The sequence below is a fragment of the Lingula anatina genome, chromosome 1 (genome assembly GCF_051362555.1).
Source record: "Lingula anatina isolate TDL-2025a chromosome 1, LinAna3.0, whole genome shotgun sequence".
NCBI lineage: Eukaryota > Metazoa > Brachiopoda > Lingulata > Lingulida > Lingulidae > Lingula > Lingula anatina.
This window is the reverse complement of record NC_141767.1, coordinates 5,130,433-5,149,619: the sequence shown is the minus strand read 5'-3', so window position 1 is coordinate 5,149,619 and position 19,187 is coordinate 5,130,433. Positions and strand designations below refer to the sequence as shown.

Here is a 19,187-nt window from a genome sequence, read left to right as displayed (position 1 = left end):
AATAAAAGCTATCCACCAAGACCACCAAACTGATTGCAAACCATGTCCTTAATCTTGTTTGCAAATTATTTCTTCTAAGAATAAACGGACACCAAACATTCAAAATTGTTACCACACTGATACAGAAAAGCCAGTATCATAAGAGTATAGTCCAACCTTACTAGTAGATTTCTGCATTCAAACAATTCCACAATTTAACAAATTAATGAGAACTGTCCCATATTTATTACCTGCATTGCACTTAAATAACATCTCATTTCACAAATCACTGCTTTTATTTAACAATTCTATTATCACATCGTGTCCTCTTCAGTACATTCTCTTGTATTGATAACAGTAGAACGGAGATCATTCTCTCCCAGAGGAATTTATTTTGGTGATATTCAAAAATTAATATCTGTTTCAGTAGGAAATGATAAGAGAGACAATTTCCTGTGGTCTTTAGCTTTGATAGGGCATTCATTTCTCATCTTTATAAATGCCAGTCAATGTCATCAATATAATCCTTTTCACTTTTCCTTTTTATTCCCGAATTGAAGCAATTGACAGTATCTGCAACAAGAATCCACATCATGATGCCGATGTCCTAAATTTATTCCGTTTAGACTTTGTTTTTGCGGAGCGTTTTTGCCTCCTCTCTGTCTTTTCATTTGGAGCAAGAGGTTTTTGCTTAATTTGTTTTTTTGGTTTATTTGGTGACAAAGGTGCTGTTGATATTTTCTTTGGCTGGCTCTTCTTTACTGCTTTCAATGCACTGGCCCCACTGCTGATGTCTAAAATAATATAAAATAACATTTTAAACATTTTAATAGTCCTTAAAATATTGTAGAAGCTGCACAAGTTCTCCTAACAGACCTAACTTGATATTGTATCTTGGTGGAATAACTGTCAAAGACATCCCAGCTGGTCTTGGATGGAAAACTGAAGACCTGTGGGATGTGTCTAATACAGTAATCTTTTTTAATCTAAGAAAAAAAAACTAACAAAATCAGCTACAGTGTTGTGTCAGTTTACTGCTCATATTGGTTTTTTCCATCTTACCAGGCATCACAGGAGTGACTAGTTTTCCCATCTTAGTTGGATATTTCCCAGAGAAATCCCTGCTGGTGAGAGGTACTTTCAGCATGGCATCCAAAGCTGCTCTCATCTGCTTTATTTTCCGCTTTCTTTTTGCCTGCTCAAACCCATCATTTCCAATGTCGTTTTGTCTGAGGCTCAATTAAGGAACTTTTGAATATACTAACATCTTTCTAGTCTAATAAGTTCAATACATTTCCATGCACATTAATGTGCCAGATTTTCTTTTTTAACACAAAACCATCTGCCAATTTTTCGCCCCCCCAAAAAAAATAATGCAAAAAGGTTCCTCATTATAACCATTTTCCTGTCCTCGTGAAGGTAATATAAAGGATACATATGTACATCATCCAATTCAATGTCCATCTCTTCTGCAGCTCTTCTAAACCAATCTGTCTTACTCTTATCTTTCCTACACCTGCAGGACAACAAAAACCTGGGTACATCTTAATATCACTTTTCTTTAAATGATTATATGGCAAATGGCACTTTTTTATTGAAAGGGCGGTTTATTTGCAATCATGAGTACACTTATTGATACGAGGATCTACATAACCATGTTTTACATTCTGTCAGTTAAAACACATTCTCACCAGGACCTCCCCTTCTTTCACACCTAATGCACTCTAAAAGCCTTTCATATTATCTTTTTCACAATTCACCTTTCCAAATATAATGACATGCATGCACCGTTAACCCAATTCCTCTGGGCGTGTGTGCATGCCTATATCTCGTGATGTGTGCATGCCCATTTCCACTTATAACATAGTTGGTGCAAGCGTGGCATTATCTGTGAAAAGATGTGAATGCAATAAATGGGTTTATCCTGCATGCATGTCACCAGAAATAGGCACATCATTATCTGCCTATGCTGTCTTTTTCACATTTACCACAATGAAGCCTTGCTTGTTATCAGTGCCCTTGTGATATGCTTACCTGTGTTCTTCTCGATCTATTTCTTTGACCAAGTTTAGTCTGCTTTTGATTGAAGTAATTAGAGCTTGCTCCACAGGAAACACTGGCACATCTTCATCTGAAAATACAGGAGACAACGCACCACATCACTATTTGTTTGTGACTGCAATTCAGAATGTATCTGTTGTGGACAAGAAGGACTACTGCCAATTTGCAAGGTTTCTAAATATGACTGCAGGTCAAATTTATGTCCCACCTTGTGCACAATTTCCAACTTCAGAAATATTCTAATGGCTACTTCAGTTAAATGTTTCGAAACAGTCATGTATTAAATGTTATAAGTTGCATCTTTAGTATTGTTAAAGGTATCTACCTCTGTTCAGAGTGTGAACTATTTTCTTGTAATTTTTCACATCTTCAGGACTCATCAACATCACACTGAGACCTTCCTTAGAAGCGCGAGCTGTGCGACCACTACGATGAATGTAATTCTACAAAAAAAAAAGTAAAATAAGTATATAGGTATATTTAAATGGTTCAAGTGAAAATGCCCCCTTGTTGTGTTAATTGCATTAAAATGTTGAACACAATTCAAATGGGATTTTCATGCTAAATTTTTTTTCTTACTCACAAATTGTTTGATATTTTGTACTATTTTAATTTAATTATTTCATTCTTAACAAATGGTTTATTCAAAAGACATTTCAGAAGGAAATATGAATATCAGGAACTTTTATCTGAGGAAATTTTATAGTTTCAAAGATCAGACTTGGGAAAGACAAGTAGGTTTGCAAAATATTGAAATAAAAATGAGCTTTTGACATTTTCCAACACACATATTATACCTCTGACTTTAAAATTAAAATTAATATATTAAATGAAAGAGTAAGCAAAAGTACTTACCTCAGAAGTTCTGGGGACCTGGTAATGAATAACATGCTCCACATTGGGAATGTCCAAACCTCGGGCAGCCACATCAGTGGCCAGCAACAGGCCATGTTTGTCAGCTGAATTACAACACGGAATATATACATTAAAAAGCCAGGCATGGTCCTAATATAATGTTAAACCCTGTTAAACCTGGATGATATTCATATTGGTCAGTTTTATATAACTGTTTAATGAGATTTCAATTAGTCAGAGAAAAATAACAGTAACAAGAATGACCAAAAACCTGCATTCCATTAAAAAAAAGAGTAGAAAATCCCATTCCACATACCTGCAAACCTTTCTAAGTTCTTTAACCTTTGTCTCTGGTGCATATTGGCATGCAGTGTGAGAGGTTTACACTTGAGCAGTGTGAAGATGGAGGCCAGTCTCCGTATACAGTCTATACTGTTGGTGAACACAAGGGTTCTGCCAGGGTACTGATGGAGGAAGTAATACAGGTAGGCATCCTGGGAGAAATACAAAGATAATAAATTTAAGGTCTTATGTTTATGACATACTTACAGTATATTTGTAAATTCGAAGATAGTTTCATTGGATCTCAGTTTTTGATAGTTAAAAAGTTTTTTCAACTTGTTAGCATTCATTTTTTTAAATATAATATGTGGATCTATCATTAAAGGAAACTTTCATTATTTCTAAAAAGGAAAAGATATATTACTGGAGGGAGAATGTTTAAAACTTTATAAGATTGCACTAGAGCCAAAAAAGCTCTAAAATTGTTTAAATATTTCTTTTAGTGTATTTACTTTGGCCTTTTACATGCACAACATTACCTTTTCTTCAGTAGAGCAAGGAATTCTGGTCTCAACTAATCTCTCTGCTGTGGCAGTCTTCCTGGTAAGATCTATGATTTTTGGCTTTTCTTTGATACCTATTTCTGCCATCAGAGACTCTGAAAGTTCACATATACCATGTGAAAGATATATTACTTAAATCTTGCCCATTTTCAAAAGCATGTTAAGGCATTGCAATATTTGATTATTAGTAAATACAATTCTAAATTCTATTGATATATTTACCTACATATCTTGCATTTTTCAAATAACACCATTTTCACACTGTAAACTTTCAAAATTTCCATTTAAAGGTTTTATTTTTTAGTTGTTTAAAAAGTACAGACCTAATTTCTGCTCTTGTGTCATTTTAAACTTCTTTTTCTTCTTCTTCATCAGTAAACGCTGAGGTCCACTGTGAACAAGGGTTAATGTTGCTGAGAACACAAATGTTTGCCTCTTCCTTTTTTTCTTCTGATCACTTAAAAAAATTAAAAGTTTTTTTAGCAGTCAATATAAAAGTAAATCTAATCAAGGAGTCTTTTATTACCATACCTCTTCAATATCTCCCCATTGTGGAAACTGAAAAACCATAAACACCTATTTTAAAATAATATGCAAAACAGAACACAAGACAACACACATTCGAGAACTTACACATCTGTTGTACTTTCTGAGCACATACAATACCTGTTTATCATCTCTAGGAGTGAAGACAACTCAGCAAAGTGTCCCTTCTCCACCATTCTGTCTGCTTCATCTATGACCAGGTACTTCAGGGTGTCAACTGTAGACAGGTGGGGGTCACCCTACAGGTACAAGATGCATACCTTCAGATACTATACGCCTTACTGTTTCATTTATAAGAAAAAGGGGTTGTCATATATGCCTTTGTCAAATCAATTAAACCCTTAAACAACAAAGATGACTGTCCTTTTCTGGTCACCAGTCTCAAAACAGAAAGTTCAAAGTAAGTTTGGGAGCTACAGTTTACAAAAAAATTAGGAATAAGTTTATTACAATGCAAATAAAATGAGAGTTTGACCAGGGCAGATCACTGGTATCAAGGTAAATGTGACATGAATACACACCTCTTTAATGAGTTCCCACAGTCTCCCAGGTGTGGCTACCACTATCTCTGGTCTCTTCTTCAGTAATCTTTCCTGCTTCTGCTGGGACATGCCACCCACTACTACTGCTATCTAGAAATATGATTAGAGTTTGAATAGCTTTAACACAGTGAGAATGTCGACCAGAAGACATAGCCCCAGGGCTTCCACTACTACTGCTATCTAGAAACATCATAGTATGAACAGATCTATTATAGTGACAAAGGCAACTAAACAGCCCAGTCCTATGGGTTTACAAAGTCACCTGTTAGTTATATCTTATCCGATTATAATTGATAAAATAGTTAGTGCATTCATTCCAATGCATAGCTATCTAAGCAATCATTTAAAAACAAAACTGTCTAATGATTGCATGTAGCAGGAAATTAATCTGTGGAAGGCTAACTGACAAATGGTTAACATACAGTTCTATAATAAATCAAACTCTGACCTGTATATCTGTATACTTAGAAACTGCCACCAGATGCTGCTTGACTTGCACTGCTAGTTCCCGTGTTGGTGTCAGTATCAAGGCCTCAAGTCCCTTTGGACTAAACAGAGCAGGTGCCTGCTGGGGCTCTGGCTCCAGCCAGTCAAACTGTACATCATTCAGAATTTTCACACAGCCAATGTCATCTTCCTATATGAAAATGCATAAAAATTGTGTATATGTAAAAGGTTATTTGCTGCCTTTTGTCTCATTAGCAGAACAAGAAACGCTACAAGGTGACCTGAGAGTTGTTTTGAGTTTCTAAATGATGCCAGTTTTTGATATATATAATCCAATTGAAAGAATACATGTGACACCATATGCCCTATTGCACAACATTACAGATACCTATTTTCCACAATAAAATTTCTGTATCAATTTTGTTGATTTTTCTACGTACAAAACCTCACCTTTAACACTGGTAGTTCATCATCTTCATCCCCAGGTGGACGATCAAAACTTCCATCTTCAGACAATTCAGAATCTGACTCTCCGAGTTCATCAACATCATCATCATCATCATCACTACCCTCTTCATCAACAACCCTCTCCTCTTCATCTTTTTCATTATTTTCATTATCAGTGTCATTATTTTTGTCTTCACTTTCAACAGAGTCTTCTTCCTCCTCACTGTCTGAGCCATCTTTGTTATTTGTGCTTCTTTCTGATCCCAGTGACTTGGACTTGAGGATGTGGTGCAGAATTGGAATACCAAAGGCAAGAGTTTTGCCACTGCCCTGTGAAAAATGTTTGACAAAAATCTTGAAATCCATTTGAATTTCTTTTAACAGTTATCACAGACTATTATTTAAAACTTTTTAACAAAAATTGATTTTAAGCGTAAGATCAGTATGCCTCAAGTAGATAACAAAATTTGTTTTATGTAAGTTAAAATAGAATCCAATAATGAAGAGTCAAGTGACACATTTTACAAAATGTTGAAATTCCAAGATAGTCACTGGCATCTCAAAGTCAAAACCACCTATTCTCAGCATAATAAGAGTAATATATATATATATATATATATAGACAATTTGTAGGGGTAAAGGAAACAAACTTACAGTTTCAGCAGCTCCTACAATATCCATCCTATCTCTAATGGCTGATGGTAAAGCCAGTGCCTGGATTGGTGTTGGACTTGAGAAGCCCAATTCTGCAAGTGCTTCCAGAACTGGCTCAGGGACAAAAAGGTCTTTCCAGGCAGAAACATCTATAAAAAATTTGTTCAATATTTACTGTGATTCACCATTCTATAGAGAATTTCCCAACAGTTGTGAAATATATTTGACCTCTGTTGTAGGTGATTATTCTAATTAGCACTCATCAAGAATATTTAAAGTAAGCCACAATTATTATAGATAAAAATTAAATGAGTGGCATTTACCTGTTTTTGTTTCAGTAACATCCTCTTTTTGCTCCTCTTCTGTTATTTTTAGCTTCTTTTTTGGAATCTGTTCTTCAGCTTGATCACACAAAACAGAGAAATAAAACATTCATAATATGAATATAATGAATATTTTGATTTGTCTTTGAACATCTATTAATAACTAAGGATACTGAGATGGACATCAGATTGGGAAATATGAACATCACAAGATCAAGGAGTATCATAACAAACAACCTATAATTACTAGTTTTGTATTAATTATAAATTCTTATACCTTCTCTTCTCCTTTTTTCTGGTTTGAATTTCTTTTTATTTTCATTGCCTTTATTCTTTGAAGTGTTAAGCTTATTTTGCTTCTTTTCAGTCTTTTCATCTTGATCCTCTTCACAGGCATCAAATATTTGAGCTCCACTGACAAATTGTCCTCGTCCAATCTTGTGCTCCTTTTCTTGCAGTTCTCCTTCTTGCTTGGTATTTTTATTCTTTTGTTTCTTCTTTTTCTTCTTTTTATCTGTGTTTTCAGTCTGAGCAGCATGTTGAATTGTTAGATTTTTTTTTTCTGATGATTTAGATTTAGTTTTCCCAGATGTTTTTGGACTCTGTTTTGTTCCTTGGTGCTTCTTATCCACAACATCTTTCTTCTCTTTCTTGGTTGTCTTCTTTTTCGAAATAAAAATTCAATCTTTAAAATGCTGTAGGGGTAAAGGAAACAAACTATTCATACTTGCATCTAATTGCTGTTCTACGTGTAAGACTGCTCACGTGTTAATCTTAACAGCAGTGTGTTTCACTCATAATGTGTCAGTCACGCTCTTGCTTTTGAGCGCTAACAGTTTCATCTTGTCTTATTGAACTTCAGTAGAAAAAGTCAACAGTGACGATATTATTTGAAAGTCGTTCAAGAGGAATGAAGTTCAATTACAGAGTTATAAACTACTCTTTCAACGTAAGCTCACGAATGATTTGGGTCTTTCTACTATTAAATTCTAAAATAAACCCTATAAGGTGTAAGCTGTGGAATGGTCTTAGGGTTGAGTTGGCAACCTGAATCAGCTGTTGGGAAAGGAGCCACATATTACTGGTACAGCTATAAAGTTAAATGTGATAAGTCTACCTTCTCAAGGTCCCCAGGTTTCTTGGAACTGTTGCTTCGAATCAGTTTGTAATCTGTTAATTCTTCCATACAAATAAACCCTTCCATACCGCCATGGGCGAACAAGGAAGGGTCTATTTTGACTGGTTTCCATTCCCCATGTGTTTTGATGGTAGTCGCCATCTTGGATATACTCTCTAACCGTTGCAGGTAATCGGTTTCGCTGGAAAGTTTAAGGGAAATGACATTTAGTTTTCCCAGATGGGGAAAAAGGGGTGTTTGGGGAATAAATTATATGTCTATAATGCTATGTTAGTCAATGGTCTTTCAGAATCAAACATATCAGTAATTCATGCCACATAATCTCCATAAGCCTTTAAAACTGTGTCAAGGTCACTGGCGGGAAAGTAAGATCGGGGTGAAATGCCCAAATCTTCACTGTCGATTTATACGGTAAGTCACGAAGCGGTACGTTGATTTTTTAGTCTAAAATTGCAGTGTTTTTAAGTCTTAATAGTTAAGTACAAGTCGTGTTTGTTTTTGGTAACCTGCTAATTTTCTAGATTATGCCGAATGCAACGTACCCTACGGGTTGACTGCTGTACAGATTCAGATTTCTTTATCAATATACACCGTCACAAATAAAGTAAATCATGGTCATGTACAACTACTTTCCTTGGCACACAAAAAATTAAGCAACACAGATACATAATTGAAAAATATTAATAGTTCAAAGCCATATAGGATAATTTTGAGATGACCTAGTGATTAGAGTACTTGACTATAAGCTTGATTTTTAGAGTCAGGACTAGGAGATAGTGGCTGTGATTCACAGCTCATTCTTTTCAAATAGAGAAATTTATCCCATCTGTTTCCAGACAAATATTGACCTGTTGGGAGGTCAACATGGCCTGATATTGACCTGCACGTGACTGATCTCATCCAAGCAGTGAGCGTCAAAATGTATGATCACATAACAAAGTTTATTATCATACAACTTTTTGTTTGCTTTCAGATGTAAAACTTTTGCCAGTAAGAATCTCTACAGCCATATTCGTCATGGAAGATAGCCATAGATTGTTTCTCCAGGCCTTCATGACACAATATGTGATGTACACTAAGGAGGTGAAGGAACATTTTGCTATGGCATTGAAAAGGTTTGGAGGTAATGTCATTTTGGAACTTTTGGCATTGAGTGGTATGCTTTTTTGTGATAGAGTCTGTATCAGTTTATTTTATTTTAAAATTAAATTGCTCAAATATTTCTTGTATACGTAATCACTTAAAGGGTACCTCTGTGCTTGACACAAGGCATTAACTTTGCTTCTCAACAGAGAGATTTCTTGTTACACTTTTCATTATTTATCTTTAAAAGTTTGTTTTTACTATTATATTTATTTTGCAAAGGATTTAAAGAGTGACATTTTTTATTTTATCTAATTTTTTTTTCTTTCATTTTAAATAATATAGGTGATTATGAGCTAGGCTCATTTGTAATCACAATAAATGAAAACATCAAGCCCTTGAACCTGGAGATCAGAAAGGGCATCAGCGAGAAGACAGGAAATCATTGCTACTGCTTGGTAATTTAAAAAAAACTCCCAGCATGAATAGAGTTTTATGATTTATAAGTGACAGTCAGTAAATTTGTAAAATTATGTTTTGTATTTTTACTTTGGTCCTTGAAACTTTTGAAAAAAAGAAAACATATGGGTTGTATGCATAGAAAATGATAAAAGTAATTTTCGTAGGTTTTTTTTATTTATCAGGTGAACACAAGTGAAAATCATGGAATACTGAAGCAGTCCTCAGATTACACAGTTAATGAACTGGAATATTTTAAGAAGCTGGTAGGTAATCAGGATTGATAACCAGATCCAATTTAGTTGTAAGAAAAAACTCGCTGTAATTTAAGGAGCAGATTTTTTTTTTCTTTTGAAATCTTTAGTCTCAGTCTGGCATTTCAAAGCACAACTGTGTGAAAATAAAAGTTTTGTCTTCTTGGGAAAGAGTTCTAAAGCTCAGAATTCCATGTTTTACTTAAGATATTGATAAATGTCAGTTATCTTCTGTTTGTTTAAATAAGAAAAATTTGTTTTACAAATAACTTATTGTTTCTCTAGTGTCATATTTTAGCTAAATTTGGTGATTTCAGGTTGGTGAGATTGCCAAGAGCCCAGAGGGTTCCATCTCTTCTGTTGATGCCCTCAACCAAGTGGACAAGCTGGAAAATGTGAAAATGAGCAAAAAAATGGCACAAGATTTGATAGACAGGTTTCAAAAAGACCTCTGGATTATCAGTGTAAGAGATTGATTTTATTTTCTCAGCCTTTATTGTAGTGTTCCTTATGTAGTTTTGGTTTTCTATTGTTGTTAATTGGAAAGTAAAGAAAATTTAGAGAGACTACTTTCATAATATTTTTCAATGACCATTGCTGGTCAAAGTAGTATCCTTCCATCAAGAACTATTTCAAATGGACCAGTACAATAACTTAATGCTCTATTAAGAAAAGTGATATCATATAGTATTACTTCTGTGAAGAATCTCCAGTGAATAGTTTTAACTTTAAAAATTTTTGCTTTGTTTCAGGATGTCAATGAAGGGCACATTTCCTTAGACACAAGATGTATACTGGAACTTGGCCACTACTTGAAGGACACTTACGAGGATTTCATAGTCAACTGTGAAATGTGCAAGCAAATCTGTCTACAGGTGGTTTTTACAATTCATTTATAAATTATTCTTTCTACCCGAGGCCAGCTGGGTGATGACGTCATTTTTTCGCAAAAATATGTACAGAATAGTCTAAAAATATTTTTGTGTTTTTAGCAAAAAAAAAATGTGTATGCCCTCCAAGTCACAATTGAGTGGCATATGTTTATGTTGTTTGGTAAATGTATGTATACCATTACTTCCTAGAACAGATTCTATATGTGATATGTCACCTGCTTCCACTTAGGGTGTACTCAAAACGAAACTATTGTAGTTGGTAATGAATCAAAGTCAGCAGGGACTCTTGCAGAATGCAGTCAGATTAACTGAATGACGAGCTGCCTCGAACAGCACATGAAACTTACTCACCCCATATATAGCTTTCAGCTAGAGTCCCTGTGGAGTTGAATTGATATACCTAGTATGACAGTTTCATTGTGAATGAGCCCTTAGACTTATGGTGAACGTTTTACTTAACATGTTCCTGTCAATCATGTAGCCTGTCTTCTACAAGTGCAATATTTGCAAATTATCGTAATAGTCTTAATCAATTCTTAATCTCAATCAAACTAAATAATTGAAAAATCCAGTTTTAGAATTTTAAAGAATAAAAGTCCTAGTGTAAGGATTTCTATTTGTTCCCTCTCCAGGGTCAGTCCTGTGGTAGTTGTAGAGCCAAACTTCACCACCACTGTGCCGCACGCTGCTTCCGCAATAGAGATAGCCCCAAGTGTCCCGCCAGTGGATGTGGGGCACCATGGCCATATGAACAGCCAGGTTAGTGAGACATTTATTATTATGTTTGGAATCCCCTACCATCCCAGTGGCAGATTTATAGGGGGGGGGGGGGGGGGTCAGAAAAAAAATCACACTAATATTCCCTTCTTGAAATATATATATAGTCTGTTTTTGTTTGTTTGGTAAATATTGAGTCATTATAAAAGTAGAAAATCACTCGGAGAGCACAGGCCTCCACCAAGGCAATTTGATTCTCAATTATAATTTTTGAATTAATTGATAAATTAATAAATGAACTTTATTCTTATTATTATTAATTAACTAATTAATTAGCTAAATTCTCATTGTAATTAACATAATTAATTACCAGTTAATTAATCAAGTTATTGGTTGACTAATTTATAAACTAATCAGTAAGCTAATGCATCTATTAACTACTTAGTATCCATTCAAACATGGCACATTTTCATAAAAATGTCATAAATCCCTCTAACATATGGCATAATATTGCTAACAGACATAATTAATTAATTAACAGATCATCATCAAAATTTTATCACTTTCAAGTTAAGTAATTTCTGACCTATCCTAAAAATTTCTTCAAAATCTGTCCGTAACTTTTTGAGTAACCCTGGTAACAAACAGTAAGAGGCAAACAATGTAAAAACATAACCTCCTTGGCAGAGCCATTTAAGGGAGGACTAATTTATGTTGTACAATATGAAGATGACACCACCACTGTAAATGACTATAAATGGATTAAATTCAAATTACAATTACTTTTTACTTTTGTGTAGAATGTTTCATCGGTTTTTCTTTGTCAAAAACATTGCACAAGTGGGTGATATGTTCAAGAAAAAATTAATGCCTAGCTAGCAGAAACCAATAGTTGCAGTAACTATTTTCAGTGGTTTATTGATAATGCAGTCCAAGTCAAAAACTGAGGTGCTAAAATAATTGATGATTGTCTCCTACACTAGGTTGTTTTTTTATTGCAGAAAGAGTTGAACCATCTCAGCAACCAACACAAAACCAAGGAAGGAAAAGGAGAAGATGAAAACATGAGTATACTGGGTCACCTAGGCACTGACTGTAGCAGCACAAAACTAGGGACCAGGTAGAAAACCTAAAGATGAAGGTGCTGAAGTTGTGTATAGAAATAACATGTTAAAACTGGATATTGTGATATATGTATCATAAGTGGTATTTGCAAATACTTTACTCTTTGTACCATATATTTCTGTCTGTACACAAGTGACGTTTAATTTCTTCATTGGAAACTGAAAAAAGTCACAACTATTTGGTTTTATTATCAAAGACTCCAAATTTAAGTCATTTAATTTCATCAGTGTACTTAGTGCATCAGTGTACTTCTTTAATTTCATCAGTGTACAGTGTATATCAGTGTTCTCTGAAAACCAAAAACAAGCATGCAGCATAGAGTATATTGTATGTTTAAATGTTTAGTATGTTTCATGTCTTTAGTTGTGGTCATATTCCCCATATGTCAACCTACAGAACTAATGAGAGGCATTTTTATGCAACACCAGTAGTTGTAGTTTCTTTTTTTTTTATTAAATAAAACGAATAATACAAGATTTACTTGCTGTTCTGCCAACAACCGCTAAAGTAAGTTAAGTCTTGAAAGAGCAATCTTTACAATCATAATTATAGAGAAGAATTTTTTCATCACGTTAGATGGACTCAAATGAACTGTACATCAAATTACAAATTCTTAAAAAATAATACGGATTTTACATGTAATCAATTAGCCTTTTCCTAATATTTAATACGGTAATACTGAAAGTCAATGGGCTACATATTACAGCAATATGTAGAAAGAAAACGATACGAGCATGACGAGACTGCCCCATCAGTAACGATAAGCACGTCTTTTAAGTAGCACAGGTTTGCTGTATTTAAACATTTCTGCCCCGTCAAACAAAGTATTAACTCAAAGGAACTACTGATAGCTATGTATATATGTGCCTACCACACTTCATAATTACCAATGACATAATAGGAGTGTTCTTCTTTTTTGGGGGGGGGGGTAATTACGATTCCGATGGCTAAAATCATCACAGAAAATAATACTAAGTCATTAATGCAAGGGAAATAATTTGCATACCACTCGAAGTTTCTAATAAGGGATATTCACATGCGCCGACAAAGATTGCGCAGAATTCATTACCAAATCTCTGCATTATCTTAGAAACACTAAATACGGTAATTTCTGTTACTGAAATAAATTAAGGCCTGTTCGTTAAATCAGGATTATAAAATAAGTGGAATGCATTTAGCGTCTGCGACACGTTAGTGCGAGCAGATCCCATTTTTACACGTTCGTTTGCAGCTGTGTGATGAGGTTGTAGATTTTGAGGGCGGGTCCAAGCTTGATTGACAGCCCAGTGAGTACGTCACTCCTTTTCATCAGCAGTAAGGAGGCGCCATCTATTTCCTAAAAAAAATGAACAACTTGCATCGTGATGCAGAACACTATGGAGACAGAAACACAATTCTGGCGTCATCATTCTGTGCGAACACCGTAAATTACGTACCAACTATACAATTGTCTAGATAAATATTTCACTTGATATAAGTACCCGCATTAGCACGGAGCGCACAATATTCCTTTTCGTGATATTTACGCTTTGTTCAAATAGATGAACAAAAACATACGACAGTGTACACGTCCTAATTATAAAAGAAAAATGCGTCCGCGTCCAGTTAACGCCCTCCCCATCCATCCGGTATTATTTTAAATCACACAAAAATGGCAAGCTTAAACTCTCCAGGGGCGCCAGAGAAGTTCATCTGCCCCGAAACCGCTCCTTACCTGCTCCACGAAACATTCCGCCTGCTCTGCGAAGCCCGCCTTCTTGAAGTATTTGGCCACGTCCTCTATGGTCCATCGCGATGCGTCTTGTCCAGCGGCGTCTGTGTCCGCTGTCACCGCTTTCAGCGGAGATGGGGTCTGGGCCACTGTGAGCGGGAGCTGGGCCGGAGCTTGCACTGAACTGAAAACGTGAATAGTACTTCACAAATATAATCATGCATGTGTCCTTGATGCGGAAGCGGTTATATTGAATCCAGTAAACGCTGTCAGCGTTACAGTGTTCAGTTTTCATGCGCTATAGCGTCATACATGAATATGACTTTACAACTGGTAAAATAGAAAATATGGTTATTTACCGAATGGTGCATTTTTTAAAAAAGCGAAACGGAGGGGCCTGCATGTCAAACCTCTGCCTGGCACATTGACGTATTGCAAAACCAATGTAGAGTTCTTCGTAACATATTAATTAACACCATGGAGTTACTAGAGCATTGTAGCAAAATCATTTTCATAAGTGAAGATCATTAACACAGTTTCTGGAGCACCATGACAACATGCGCAACATGGCTGGATTCTCCTGTTATATATTTCAAACGCGAGGAACCCTGTGCTTACTCTGCGCCAAACGACTCCGGTACTTCCATGGCTACCACCTGTTCCGCCTGGTTAAGTTGGTTATGGCGCGGCTCCACTGACACTGGCGAGTCACTGGGGGTAGGCAGGCACGAGGGACCGTTCCCTTCTAAAACGATACGAACACAACGATTATGTTATGTATTTAGATCTTAGTTTTTAAGCTTCATCTCTTTGGTCCTTCTATACAAAGGACGAACGCCAATCTGTTGACATGACTGACCGATTATAAAAACAGTGACTAAGCAATCACGAAAAAAAACCTGTAAAGGGTGTACGAACGAACATGCAAAAACGTACCTGTCTGCTCGTTACGCTCGCTTTCGCTGGAACTAGCGGCGCCCAAGACATCCTTGCCCACGCCGTCCTCTAAACAAGTAGTGCAGGCCCATTTGCCTACAGTTGAACAAGAATCATTAATTAAAGTGATGTCATTATCACATATAATAAGTTGAATAAGAGGTGAAAGGTACCATTACAATGTTCAGCACTTTCCACGGGTACCAAGTAGACACATTTTTATTATTATTAATATTTGATAATGATTAATAAAGTTACACTCTATCGTATACAATGTAAGCTACGAAAATTACATTTCGAGAGATAATTAATCTGAAAACGCCTTACCTTTGGGTTTCTGTGACAATGGCGGGTCGTGGCATTTCATGTGATACCCTTTATCGCAAGCGTCACAAAATAGCATGCTGTCCTGAAAGTTGGAAACGTTTGGTAATTTTCAATAAAACGACGGTCCAAAAAATCAAGAAAATAATATCGACAAAGAGAAAATTATTTAAGCTATTGCAAGAAAGAATGTTTTAAAAAATCAAGCATACAGAACATAAAATGTAAGACGGACTTTTATAATGAAACGTGTAACAAGACGAATTTTTGGATTTACCGGATCCCCGGAGTCGTCGCAGACGATGCAGGTCTTGCAGTCGATGCACTGCCAGCCAATAGGAGAGTTTCTCGCGCGACGGGCAAGTTCTGGTGAGTAGTCCATACATGATGGGTGTGCTGTCGTGAAAATAAGTAGAAATATTATATTAGCAGTAAAACGTTTAACAGCTTGAAAATTATTAATTTTATTCTTTTATATTTGGAGCAGGCTGTCTCGCTTATTGCATTTCTCGTAGTTATAAAATTCCTCTTGCGTAAAGCGCAAGTTGGCAAGTTTTTCTTTTATAATAAATCTTATAATGCTAATCACAAATTTTATCACTTTAAAATCAAATTATCATTTTATATTCCACCCAATACCTTTGGCGCTGCAATCCTTGCAGACGAGCAGGTCCTCAGCCTCGCCCTGTCGGTTGTACTCCGGCGGGAGGAGACAAAAGTCACACCTCTCTTCACTTTTCCTCTCGTGTTTGATTTTTGGCTCAAAAGTTTCAAAATCTGGACCATGGCTTTTCTTGAAACGCTGGGAAAAAAGGAACATGTTGTTATCTATAATGGCATACAATACGGAGAGCCTAACCTTTAGAGGGATGTTTTAGTGAAAATATTTAGAAAAGAAGTAGATGACAACAAGTTTCCATGACACCATGATTTTACAGACTGATATATACATATAGCGCTTTTCCATAACATAACGCAGCCATCGATCAAAATGGACAAAAGCACTTATCTGCCACCCTTTCTTTGAAATTAAAAACTTAATTCAATCGTGCGCACAGGTTTATTGTTCAACAGCCAATATCGACATCGTGATCACTCTTAGCTGATTAATCCACCTTGCTTTCGCATTAATGCATGATATCCCAGTACATCGACATATATGCAACACAATGGTATGTTGGCCCAAATAACATGAATTTGTCGATCTTTTAAACATATTTTAAATAAAAAAACTCAATATACCACCGCCGTCAGTAGATATGTTAAAATTAATGATCAATATCAAGACTTCGGCGTGGACTTTTCGCACTCCGACACGACTGTCTATAAGCAGTGTTCGCCCTATGCTACTGAATACTGTAACGTGCAACCACATGATTGAGCATTTGCAGCTGATATAGCCGGGTCGAACATCCCAATCTAATTTAGTGCGGGATTCGCATTAGGATGGATGGTGTTGGCTGGATATTAAAAACGCAATGAACACTTATTCCGTACCGCGTAAAATATCTAGCCAGGTTTTCTGTCACTACCACAAAGAGAATATGATTAAGGGCGAATAAAGCCCCATTCGATACGTCCATTTGATTTAACGTAAAGCGCAAATTACTTTCTCGGGGTTAGGTGTGGTATAACATTAATGAGTGACTCTCTCTCTCTTTCTCTCTCTCTCTCTTTCTCTCTCTCAAACCCTTTCTTCTAAACTGACACAAGGTGGTCCAGTTTCTTCCTTCAAAGCACGCAGGTGTGGACACCGTTGATTGCACGCGCTCCACCCCTCAAAACATTAAATGAATAAATTTTATTCATTAATAGATAAAGGTCCAGAAAAGTTATATTGTACCGCATTTCATTAATAAAACATTAACCGCTGACGTAATATTTAATGTGTACTTGTAACATAAAACAATGCACGGAATCAGTAAGGTTAACTCCTTGAACGCAAATATTCCTCTTCCTGGAACTAAGGTTCTTAACTGCGTCTGTTATGATGATGCGCATCATAGATGTAAATCGCGTGCGCCCCGTTTTAAAAAAACATACATGGCAGTAGGCGCTTATGTACAAGATGAGCACATGCTTGAATTCAGATAAGTGGAAGGAATGATACAACATGCTAAACCAACCTGCGTCTAATTTCCGTCGCCAGTGAATAAAATGCCTGTATTAATCACCGGTCATTTTCTCATCTACACGTACCATTCCCGCTACCGCATATAGTTTCGGTCAGCGTGATAGTTAGGTCACAAGTAGGAGAACTGCCTAAAGCATTTCTATATCCTAGATCACGCGCAGTTCTCACCTACACAAGGGGGATCACTATTATTTCACTAAGCGGCAGTTTTACTTCGGCTTATATGCAACCCGTGCTTCAATCAACAAAGTCCCGCCGCCGACCGCACAGGTGCGCAAAATATAAGCCTTCATATTCTACGCGTTAAATGGGTTCGTTCTCTGTGTGGGACGTGCGCACTTTAGGCTCACTTTCGGAATCGTAATATTCTTAGAGATAAATGATAGGACCATAAATATCTGACACGGACGCTATTAAAGCCACCAAAATGATATGTATCAGTATGTATCGTTTTGTAAAAGAGCGCGAGTCTATATGGCATATATGCACCGGCTGCCATTGCTTCCATGAATGAACGTGCGCTTGTAAATACAGCGAGGAATGAAAAATCTATATAAGCGTATTATTCTCAGTGGCCCGCTGCCGGGCATAGTTATAGAGAAAAACAGAAAGGCGCATATGTAAAGAAGGAAACAATCGTATGTTAAACGGGTATAAAGAGAAATGTCAAACGAACATAGAGAAAGAAAGTAAAACGGCTATTGCGTAGTCAGTTAGATGAAGGTGATTTATTTGAAATAATCTTATAAAAAGTATGCTGATACGCACCATTCTCTTAGCAGGCCGTCCACGCTTGCTAGGCGTAACCGATTTTCCTGGAGTACTTTTTGGATTTCCACCTGATGACGGAGGCGCCGTCGCAGGGGAGGCCGCATTTGTGGGAGACGCAGTTGACAAAACCTTTGCTTTTTTCGTCGAGCCGCTTCGGACATATCTCCCATTAGGTAATTTTTCGAGATATCCAGTGTCTACCTCTCTGTTCAAGGCTATTTGTAGCTGACTTTTCATTAAATGCGAGTCTGTCCCGAGATATTGTTTCTGTATCCACTGCTCAATTTCGTGAATATCCGCCCCCTTTCTTCCCTCTCCATCTTGCTGAGTCAACGCACTCACAGCTTTTTGGATCTTCAGGCTAGCTTCGTTAGAGTTTAAAACGTGCCCTCCTAAGTGGCTTTTTCTCCATTTGGCGGCGTTGCGATAACTATAGTTGCCTTTGTAATCTACCTTGATCACGACCTCGGCGTCCACCAGCTTTTCTAGGTCGGCTTCGATCTCCTCGGAACTTAGCCCATGTTTACGGCCCAGCATGTGACATATTCGCTCAATGTCTGGTCTCGCCTTACGCTTCCGTAGCTGGTCGATCGTCTCAAGAATCAAATCTTTGTTCTTTACCTCAGCCATTTGTGTCACTTAGTAGATCCTCTAACGCGTTTTTCATACAAAAACGAGCGACTTATTCACTGATATTCAGCGCTCGCGTTAACCGTCGAGGACACGCTGGCCTCAAGTGCGCATGAGCAGATGCGCGCAAAGTTGCATTGTGGGATACAGATACGCGTACTTTTTTGTGCGAATCCCCCACATACGTCCAAAACCCAGGGGATTCTTTGTCACTATCGGTTCCAATCAATGATACAACGAACCCCCTACACATATACGAGCCCACGTTAAACGCGATGCTTTGTTCTCTCTAAGGTAAACAATGCGCGGTTTG

General features: G+C 36.7%; 3 protein-coding genes across 6 annotated transcripts; 1 reads left to right on the top strand and 2 right to left on the bottom strand.

Moving 5' to 3' along the window:
• Positions 1-193: 193 nt before the first annotated feature.
• Positions 194-7,978, bottom strand: LOC106175673 (ATP-dependent RNA helicase DDX24). The gene is made up of 17 exons (XM_013557776.2): positions 7,817-7,978; positions 6,977-7,367; positions 6,700-6,777; positions 6,377-6,525; positions 5,726-6,052; positions 5,277-5,465; positions 4,808-4,918; positions 4,407-4,525; positions 4,064-4,197; positions 3,717-3,835; positions 3,212-3,389; positions 2,896-2,999; positions 2,366-2,483; positions 2,014-2,110; positions 1,415-1,495; positions 1,042-1,208; positions 194-773 (listed from the first exon to the last, which is right to left on the bottom strand). Exons 1-17 carry the CDS (start codon positions 7,976-7,978, stop codon positions 571-573), a joined length of 2,727 nt encoding a protein of 908 aa, XP_013413230.2. The 3' UTR covers positions 194-570.
• A 125-nt stretch (positions 7,979-8,103) lies between these two features.
• Positions 8,104-12,844, top strand: LOC106175676 (non-structural maintenance of chromosomes element 1 homolog). 4 transcript variants are annotated; one of them, XM_013557789.3, is made up of 8 exons: positions 8,104-8,248; positions 8,811-8,960; positions 9,266-9,378; positions 9,565-9,645; positions 9,951-10,097; positions 10,386-10,508; positions 11,159-11,285; positions 12,245-12,844. In XM_013557789.3, the coding sequence occupies exons 2-8, from the start codon at positions 8,855-8,857 to the stop codon at positions 12,301-12,303; spliced, it is 756 nt and encodes a 251-aa protein (XP_013413243.2). In that variant the 5' UTR covers positions 8,104-8,248; positions 8,811-8,854; the 3' UTR covers positions 12,304-12,844. The 4 variants fall into 4 exon arrangements, with proteins under 4 accessions (XP_013413243.2, XP_086858424.1, XP_086858425.1 ...); XM_087002298.1 differs by having other exon boundaries at positions 9,547-9,645; XM_087002299.1 differs by having other exon boundaries at positions 8,188-8,263; positions 9,547-9,645.
• A 430-nt stretch (positions 12,845-13,274) lies between these two features.
• Positions 13,275-19,187, bottom strand: LOC106175677 (histone acetyltransferase KAT6B). The gene is made up of 8 exons (XM_013557790.3): positions 18,242-19,187; positions 15,979-16,141; positions 15,617-15,735; positions 15,343-15,424; positions 15,016-15,111; positions 14,698-14,824; positions 14,083-14,263; positions 13,275-13,704 (listed from the first exon to the last, which is right to left on the bottom strand). Exons 1-8 carry the CDS (start codon positions 18,872-18,874, stop codon positions 13,582-13,584), a joined length of 1,524 nt encoding a protein of 507 aa, XP_013413244.2. The 5' UTR covers positions 18,875-19,187; the 3' UTR covers positions 13,275-13,581.